Source organism: Bison bison, unplaced genomic scaffold (genome assembly GCF_000754665.1).
Source record: "Bison bison bison isolate TAMUID 2011002044 unplaced genomic scaffold, Bison_UMD1.0 scf7180017864182, whole genome shotgun sequence".
NCBI classification, from domain to species: domain Eukaryota; kingdom Metazoa; phylum Chordata; class Mammalia; order Artiodactyla; family Bovidae; genus Bison; species Bison bison.
This window is the reverse complement of record NW_011494754.1, coordinates 531,587-541,332: the sequence shown is the minus strand read 5'-3', so window position 1 is coordinate 541,332 and position 9,746 is coordinate 531,587. Positions and strand designations below refer to the sequence as shown.

General features: G+C 42.8%; 2 protein-coding genes across 14 annotated transcripts in view; one reads left to right on the top strand and one right to left on the bottom strand.

Annotated features, from left to right (window-relative positions):
• Window positions 1–9,746, bottom strand: part of SLC17A1 (solute carrier family 17 (organic anion transporter), member 1) — a 240,445-nt gene that overhangs the window by 34,041 nt on the left and 196,658 nt on the right. The window lies entirely within an intron of this gene.
• SCGN (secretagogin, EF-hand calcium binding protein) overlaps window positions 1–9,746 on the top strand; it is a 53,476-nt gene that overhangs the window by 8,086 nt on the left and 35,644 nt on the right. The window contains exons 3-4 of the mRNA XM_010843460.1: window positions 3,921–4,013; window positions 8,841–8,930. Of these exons, the coding sequence (XP_010841762.1) occupies window positions 3,921–4,013; window positions 8,841–8,930 (183 nt within the window). The remainder of the gene's footprint in view (window positions 1–3,920; window positions 4,014–8,840; window positions 8,931–9,746) is intronic.

The following is a 9,746-nucleotide window of genomic DNA, read 5'->3' as shown; positions in this document are numbered from 1 at the left end:
GGAGTTCATGATCTGAGCCACAGTCAGCTCCTAGTCTTGTTTTTGTTGACTGTATAGAGCTTCTCCATTTTTGGCTGCAAAGAATATAATCAATCTGATTTTGGTGTTGACCATCTGATGATGTCCATGTGTAAAGTCTTCTCTTGTGTTGTTGGAAGAGGGTGTTTGCTATGACCAGTGCATTTTCTTGGCAAAACTCTATTAGTCTTTGCCCTGCTTCATTCTGTATTCCAAGCCCAAATTTGCCTGTTATTCCAGGTGTTTCTTGACTTCCTACTTTTGCATTCCAGTCCCCTATAATGAAAAGAACATCTTTTTTGGGTGTTAGTTCTAAAAGGTCTTGTAGGTCTTCATAGAACCGTTCAACTTCAGATTCTTCAGTGTTACTGGTTGGGGCATAGACTTGGATTACTGTAATATTGAATGGTTTGCCTTGTAAACGAACAGAGATCATTCTGTCATTTTTGAGATTGCATTCAAGTACTGCATTTCGGACTTTTGTTGACCATGATGGCTACTCCATTTCTTCTAAGGGATTCCTGCCCATAGTAGTAGATATAATGGTCATCTGAGTCAAATTCACCCATTCCAGTCCATTTCAGTTTGCTGATTCCTAGAATGTCGACATTCACTCTTGCCATCTCTTGTTTGACCACTTCCAATTTGCCTTGATTCATGGACCTGACATTCCAGGTTCCTATGCAATATTGCTCTTTATAGCATTGGACCTTGGTTCTATCACCAGTCACATCCACAACTGGGTATTGTTTTTGCTTTGGCTCCATCCCTTCATTCTTTCTGGAGTTATTTCTCCACTGATCTCCAGTAGCATATTGGGTACCTACTGATCTGGGGAGTTTCTCCTTCAGTATCCTATCATTTTGCCTTTTCATACCGTTCATGGGGTTCTCAAGGCAAGAATACTGAAGTGGTTTGCCATTCCCTTCTTCCGTGGGCCACATTTCCCACGCAATTATGAAATGGCCAAAGAGACCAGGAAAAGCTGACCAAGAAAGGCAAGTTCAGTCCACACGCTTCGCCCATTTTTGGTCGCTCCCCTTGCAGGACCTTGGGTGTCTCTTGGCATTGGCAGGTCGGTATAAACCCCCAACAAGGCTCCCCTTTTTGGGGCTGCCTTCAGTCATTACAAGACACTGCAAAACCACAGAGCAGGGCTCATATTCACACAGTGTCATTCATTCACACAATCACACAGAAGAGTTAGTCAAGTAAAGCAGAAAACGTGTATACTGAGAAAGCAGAGAGGCTAGAGCTCTGAGTGTTCTTACCTTGTCCTGAAGATCCAGGATGAGCCCCCAAGATGATAGCTTACAGTGAACAATGTCAGATTTGTGATCACCAAAGAAGGTTTAGCTTTGGGACCAGGCTTGATCACTCAAGAGCTTTTGTATAGCAGAGTTTTATTAAAGAAAACGGACAGAGAAAGCTTCTGACATAGATATCAGAAGGGGTTGGAGAGTGTCCCCCATCACACCTTTTCAGAAAGCTTCTTGCTTTAGTGATTTAAAGAAGAGGAAAGTTGCTCTCTTTTCTGAATACTGAAACTAAATACTTTCAGTACTGAAACTTAAAGTGTCTTATTTTCAGTCATGGGGTGAGAGGTGGAACTACTCAAACACTAGGGTCTGCTCTAGGCTGGGGACATGGCTGTCCTCTTCTCGGGCTTTGGCTGACTTTAGAAGCAGTGTTTCGTTCCCATTAGTGAGGGAGAAGATGGGTGCCATCTCCCATAGCTTGGCTGTTCTTACCTCACCCCTGCCTCCTATCTGGTTTGGGGCCTCACCTTCTCACACATGCACAGGCATGGTCCTCAGAGCAAAGGAAACAAATGACTTTCCAGTGTCTCGGGCAACTGTGTGCTGTGCAGGCATTCCTGAAGCCAGAGGCGGAGGGGTTGGAGGTTGCAGAGTCCTTAGGCTAGTGGAAATAAAATTCTGATGTACCTAAGAATTATATTTATTTGTTAGATATCTGCATCTCCTGTCACCTTCAGGGACAGTACACATCAGGGAGTGGGTTGTGATATAATCAGGCCAGTCCTGCTGAGCTGTGGCTGTAGCCCCAGGCACCTCTCCTCAGCTCCTGGTGAAGGAGAGGGCTTTTGGAGCCAAGGGATAAGCTGTGTAAACTGTTAGTCAGAAATTTCAGAGGCATGCCCTCAGGGAATATGGCTACAGGGACCTTCACTGGGCATTCCATGCTACTGGAACAACCACAATTCAGGAAACCATTCCTAATTCTGGACTCTTTTTTCCTGCTGAGAAATGAGTAGGCCCTAAGTACGTCCTTAACAAGAAGGCATGTTCCTCTCAGCTGAGGGACAATCACCATTTGTGACACCTACTTCTAATCAGTGATGCCCCAGTGAGTCCAGAACCACCAGCAGGGAGGCCTCCATGACCAGGCAGCCACTCACTCTGGTGTTTAGACATGGCGGGCAGTTCATCAGAGGCCTGACTAGGGCCACTTTCCTCCCTTGATTAGTGAGAGTCACACAGACCTTGGGAGAAGGAATTTTAAGATTTCGAACAGCAAGCTGCCTGCTAGTCAATCTTGGAGAAGCAGCAGCTTGTAATGACCTGCTCCTCACAGCCTCTGAGGGGACTGACTTCATGGAAACATCAGCCAGTCTTGCTGCTGGCTGTTACTCACTATACCCACCACACTGGCCCCTCCAACTTTTTTTCTTTTCAAATGCTCAGAACTGCCTCTGAACTAGGTCTACATCTAGCCAGTCTGTTGCAGAGCATCACTTTTGGGGGCTGTGTGCACATTCTTCATGTACAGATTGCCACACACGCTGAGACTCAATGCTCCAGAGATGCTAAGTACCCTCTTGGGACTTAGAGTCTCAGAGAAGGTGGGCGGGGTGGGTGCTGATTGGACATAACAACAGAGGGAACCCTAGACTCTCTTGCTTTAGGTTCAAGGGACAGTCATGGACTTTGGGGTTAGAGGTCTGAGAGGACAAGTCAAGTTCCGTGCCTTCAAACTAAAGGTAGAAGACCAAGCTGAAATTCAAAGTGAAGACCCACCTTCTTAAATGATTTCTCTGTATGATGCACATACACACCCATACAACAGACCAACCACACAATCAATGGTGCCAAGACTAAAGAGGCTAATTTCTCTGTACTTAGAGGAGTGTCAGATGAGGAAACCTGGTTGGCAGGAATACCATGACAGTATTAGGGAGAGTCAGTTTAGTCTAACTGATCTAGTCTGGAGTCTAGGCATCTGGCACTGTTTGGGAGTGCCTGTGACTCTCAGCCTCTGCATTAAATACATCCTCCACTGTTGATTATATATGTCATCTTTCTTTGTAATAACCCTACGGTCCACTGATGAAGAAGAATTTAATGTGTGGAAAAAGCTGTACAAGGAAGGGATATGTCACATCTTTGGTAGTTCAATGATTACTTCTTTGGTTTCCTCTTTAATTATTTTCCCCTTCTAATTATTATTATTATTTTTGGAGAGTCCAAGATTAAGAGAATGAACTATGGTAAACCAAAAGCCCAAAAGAGCTGGACTTTTCACTTAAAAATAGAACAAAATGTTCTTGGGAATAAAGTTAGTATGTTCACTACAATACAATCTCTTGTCACAAAAAATATAGAAAAATGTTCAAATTCATACCGTCAACACTCTAAGTTTCTCTTCATTCATATATTAGGAGCTCACTAGCTGTGCTACCTAGTTCGGATTCTGATTAATGGTTATTTAAGAAATCTCCATCACCTCTCTCTTGTCTGCAATTGGTGAGATCTTTTTCAATGACTAGGGAACTTGGTTAGACTAATGTAATTATCAGGCTGTATACTCCGAATATTTGATATCCTAACTAACATTCTTGGAATCCCAGTGGCTTTAATGTGGTTCTCTCTGGCCCACTGTAGGATGCAGTCAAAGAAGAAAATGTACAGAAGATGAAACAACAATTTATGGCTCCCCACGATGTCTCTAAAGACGGCTGCATACAGATGAAAGAGGTATCTTTTATGACTGTACCTTTATTGACAATACCTTCTTGGGCTGCAATTTTCTCTGCAGAATACAGAAAGTTTTACATTTGACTGGGAAATTAGAACCCTCTGCAAGGCAGTTGAATTAGATAACACTTTTGAAGTACTCGCTTTTCCTTTTTCATCAATCTTAGTGACAAGGATATCATTTTATTTAGGTCAATCAATCTTTATACTTATTTTATAATTGGGTAATTGATATGCTGGAGGCTTTTCAGTTACACAGTGTCCTGTTCAAATTCAACCTAGACATAAGGAAAAACTTACTGACAATAAATGAGTTCAAATTTCAGCATCAGTTCCCAGGGCGGACTGGAAAGATCTACCTCTGAACATCATGAAAACAAAACAGACAGCTGGTGTCTTGACTTCAACTCAAACCACACTTACTACGTACTTAACTAAAGCAAGGAAATGCATTAAGCATGTGGTACCTCACACAGCCTGTCTTTGAACCTGATTATTTTCTCTTCCAGTTACAAAAAGATTCACAGTTTAGAATTTCCACACATATTATGTTACTCTAGAGTAACGTATTGTATATTATTGTATTGTACATTGTATATTATATTTTGTAACAGTAGCTACAAAAATGGTCATCAAACATTATCCCTATTTTACTGATGAGGAAACTGAGTTATCCAGCATCATATGGCCAAGAAGTGGCACTGGTCTAAGTTACAGGTATGAGTCTATACAGGTTTATTCTATAGAGTTACGAATCCATACATAAAAATAAGCTACTATGAAACTAACATATTTATTTCATAGTCAAAATTGCCTGCTAGACATATTATCTGAAGTCTGAAAGGCTAGTCTCTTGATGCTGTCATACTTGGTCAATATTATTGATGAAAATAGTAATTTTTCTTCAGAAAGTTATGATAATAAAGCAAGATAATGTCTTCTTATAAAAAAAATAGACATGTTCACCAGAAGGCTGCCTTCTCAGAAAATGAATACACTAAACTGGATATTTATGAGTGTAGTTGTTTCCAAAATTTTCACTAAAAGGCAAAAAATTATATAACCAATAATTCCATTGCAATTGATGTAAAAGCAGCAATGTATTCATTAATGGAAATGTAATTGGGAGTTTCAGGTAAAAATACTGAAGTATTTATAATAACATGTTCACTGTTGCATCCTTCTGCTCACAGGACAGAGCACAGTGCATAGGGGTGCTTAGTAAATATTTGTTATGTGTGCGTGCCTGCTCAGTTGCTCAGACATGTCCTCCTGACCCCATGAACTGCAGCCTTCCAGGTTCCTCTGTTCATGAACTTTTCCAGGCCAAGAATACTGGAGCAGGTTGCTACTTCTTACTCCAGGAGATCTTTCCAACCCAGGGATCGAACTCTCGTCTTTTGCATCTTTTGCATTAGCAGGTGGATTCTTTACCACTGCACCACTTGGGAAGCCCCAAATGTTTGTTAATAATAAATGAAACACGGCAAACAGTGAAAAACTCTGCCATTATCTTTCTTACCAATTTCTAAAGCAACTGGGAACCTGACAACAACTGTGACATTCTAAACATGCTAAACATTCTATTATGGAGTCCTGCTGATGGCATAATTGATGTTATTTGTAGAGAAGCTGATAGTATAGGACTGTTTTGGTCCCAAAGCCCCTTCAAAACTCCTGAGTCTGTGAGTATTAAGAGTAGTAGCAAGGTCTCTCCTACTGTCTCCGGCTTTATCATTGACTGTTAGGGTTACTTCAGTTACAGGTAGTTGTGACATACAAATCAGCCCATCTGCACACATTTTGGGCTTTCCTGGTGGCTCAGATGGTAAAGAATATGCCCGCAATGCAGGAGACCCAGGTTTGATCCCTGGGTTGGGAAGATCCCCTGGAGAAGGGAATGGCTACCCACTCCAGTATTCTTGCCTGGAGAATTCAATGGACAGAGGAAAAGAGCAGGGAAAAAGAGATGACGTTGCATATGTAGAAGTGTTTATATTATTGCATCAGGAGAAAAAGGAGTCAGAGGGCTACCATCTTCTGGCATGGAGATCTGAGAGAAAACCCAGTGGGGTACCTAGACAAAAGAGCCTAAACAAGATCCAGGAGATAAACTGAGGATCCATCAGAGTTTCTAGAGAGGATTTATCAAACTTATAAGCACTATATAAAGATTCTGAGGCTCCTAGGAAGATAAATACGATCTTCATCAGGCAAAGTGCCCCAGAGATTAAAAAATTATAGAAATTAGATGGTGTATCTGAAATGAATCCTTAATTAGTAGATGTTATTTTTAAACTATTCAACAACAGCAAACAATGACAGAAGATAGAGATATGAAACAGAATGCAGCTTTTTTGGTAGCAGCGTTGAAAGCAAGTAACCTAAAGGAGGGCTTCCCAAGTGGCTCAGTGGTAAAGAATTCCCCTGACAAAGCAGGAGACCCAAGTTCAATCCCTGGGTCAGGAAGATTCTCTGGAGAAGGAAATGGCAACCCACTGCAATATTCTTGCCCGCCAGGTTCCTCTCTCCATGCAATTTTCCAGGCAGGAATACTGGAGCAGGTTGCCACTTCTTACACCAGGAGAATTCCATGACAGAGGAGACTGGTGGGCTACAGTCCATGGGGTCACAAAGAGTCAGATACGAATGAGCATGCACGCACATATTTTAGATATTTTAGCACAAAATAAAATGAGAAAGCAGTCACAAGTAAGAGCCAAAGTGAGACTAGAGGATGATCTCTGTACTTGACTTGCCCAGGGCTCCTCTGTGCCATTCCAGATAAATTGAAGACAGTGGGTTCTAATTAGGGCCAGTGAATTACATTTTAATTTGGTTTCTCAGCCTGTGCCACTCCATATGAAAAAACACTTAGTCCTAAAGAGTGGTTCTCAGTTCCAGTTGACCCTGTGTGGGTGGGGAGGAACAGCACAAAGAAAAATGGTGAAATATGAAACCTTGGGCCAGAGACTTCATCTCTGAGAGCCTCAAGTTCATCATCTAGATCCACAGTGCAGTTACCATTGACTAAGTTTTTAATAAGTACCAGGGACTCTGCTTAACAGTTCATAAATAGTGCCTCATCTTACTTTTAGTCTTCACATAAACGCCAAGATATAAATATTATATCCTATGAGACAGTTGGATGGCATCACCGATTCAATGGACATGAGTTTGAGCAAACTCTGGGAGATAGTGAAGGGAAGCCTGGTGTGCTGCAGTCCATGGGGTCACAAAGAGTTGGACACGACTGAGCAATAGAACAATAACATAAATATTATTATCCTCATTTTACACATGAGGAAATTGGGGCACAGAGGCATCAATTAAATTGTCCAAGATCAAATAATAGGTGATGATAGAGAAAGAATTTGGATCCACATGAAAGCCTATCACATCCTGCACTGTGCTGCCTCCCATTAGTAAACAGGGATCTTTCTATTTGCTTGAAGGACTGGCATGATGATTTAATGAGATGATAATGAAAAGCACATCACCAGTGCCCCTGCCAGGTAGCAGGTACTCAATATATGACAGCTGTTGTTCACATGATACACCCTTCAGCTGACTTACATCCAACTAGAGAATATGAGTGGGAGTGTGAAATAATTATTCGTACAACCTACCCAAAGTATTTGCTCTGGAGTCACTCTGTGGCATTATACAAAATGCCAAGAGAACAATGACAATGATTATAGAAGGAATGGCTGTGGTTTATGAAGGAGAACGGAGAAGACAATACACACTCAAATGCCCTCAAATACTGCAACCCCATGGACTGTAGTCCACAAACTCCTCTGTCCATGGGATTCTCCAAGCAAGAATACTGGAGTGGGTTGCCATTTCCTTCTCCAGGGGATCTTCCCGATCCAGGGATCGAACCTGGGTCTCCTACCTTGGCAGGGAGATTCTCTGCTGTCTGAGCCATGAGGGAAGCCCACAGAACAATTCATAGGACATATAAAAATTATTTGGGGTACTTCCCTGGAAGTCTAGTGACTAGGACTTCACACCCCTAATGCAGAGGGCCTAGATTTCACATGCTGCTACTAAGAGTTTGCACGTCACAATGAAGAGAGATCTCGAGTGCCACAACTAAGACCCGGCACAGCCAAATAAAGAATATAGATATTAAAAACGAGACAAGCCTGGTGGTCCAGAGGTTAAGAATCTGTCTGCCAATTCCGGGGACACAGGAAGATCCCACATGCCATGGGGCAACTGAGCCTGTGTACCTACACTACTGAAGCCCCCGTGTCTACAGCCCATGATCTACCACAAGAGAAGCCACGGCAATGAGCCTGCACATTGCAACCAGGAGTAGTTCCTCAGCTTGCTGCAAACAGAGAAAGCCTGCACAGCAATGAAAACCCAGCAACCCAAAAATAAAGAAAAATGCCAGTTTACTTAGCACAGTGCCTGTCTCACAGTAAATGCTCAATAAATATTAGTGATTGTTAATTCTAAAAAAGTTATTTGGTATTTTTCTTTTCTAATACGTGTAGTTGTTAATGCTGGAGCTTCTAAGACAAAGTGTGGAACATTTTAAACACTAACACATTTATTATTAAATGATGATTTTGGATTGTAAGCTCGTAGAAAATAGATACTCATAGCATTTCATATCTAGTAAGAGTGCCCAATACTTCTTGAAAGAATCAGTGAATGTGTCCCCAAAATGACAATTGAGGGCACAGAGCTGCAACATGAGCTCACCACCCTGAGAGTTCTAAGTTGTTCTGCTCTCTAATATGTTGCTCTGTGCCTTTTACCCAGGGAGCACTGGTCAGTGTCACCAACTGCTATTTCTCCCCTTTTCTTTAGCTTGCTGGCATGTTCTTATCTGAGGATGAAAACTTTCTTCTGCTCTTTCGCCAGGAAACCCCCTTGGACAGCAGTGTGGAGTTTATGCGGGTGAGCATTTGGTTGTATCTCTATGGAGGCCAGGATCCCAGGCACCTGCCATGGCTGCCACCTCCCCTGCCCACTCCCCCAGGGAGAGCTGCCCATGGGACAAAACCACGCAAAGAAGCCCTTGGTGTTGAGCCTGGACTGTGGCCCCCAGTCTCAATGTGCTCCCTCAGTGGGTTGACCTAGGCTGCTCCTGAGCTAACAGACTCCTTAGCCTGTGCTAGAGGAAGGCAGGTATCTGAGGAATGTAATGGGAGGGTAGGGTGAGGGACGTGGAGCCCAGAGAATACCAGCCCGCCCAGAGCCCTGTGAGGTCCAGAGAACTGCTGCCTTCTGAGAATGCAGGCTAGAGATCAAGATTCCATGGGCAACTTCGTTGTTGTTTAGTCACTAAGTCATGTCCCCATAGGCTGCAGCCCGCCAGGTTCCATGGGATTTCCAAGGCAAGAGTACTGGAGTGAGTTGCCATTTCCTTCTCCAGGGGATCTTCCGAGACCAGGGATTAAACCTGGGTCTCCTGCATTGGCAGACAGGTTCTTTACCACTGAGCCCACCAGGGAAGCCCCTATGGGCAACCACTTAGTTTTAAATGTTGGTGACTAATTCTAGATTTGAAGGCATAGTATGGTGAAAATATAACTTATTAGAGGGCCGATCCAGCCAGCAGCTGTCTCTCTGCAATCACTGTGCCTGAGTGAAAATCAAAGGCAGAATCAGCGGCTCCTCTTTCAGCCTCTAGGTTGTTGTGGTCCAGGCGCGGGTTGGAAAAGAATTTCCAGACATGAGACAGAATGAGAGAGAAATAAAGTTTATTAGAGT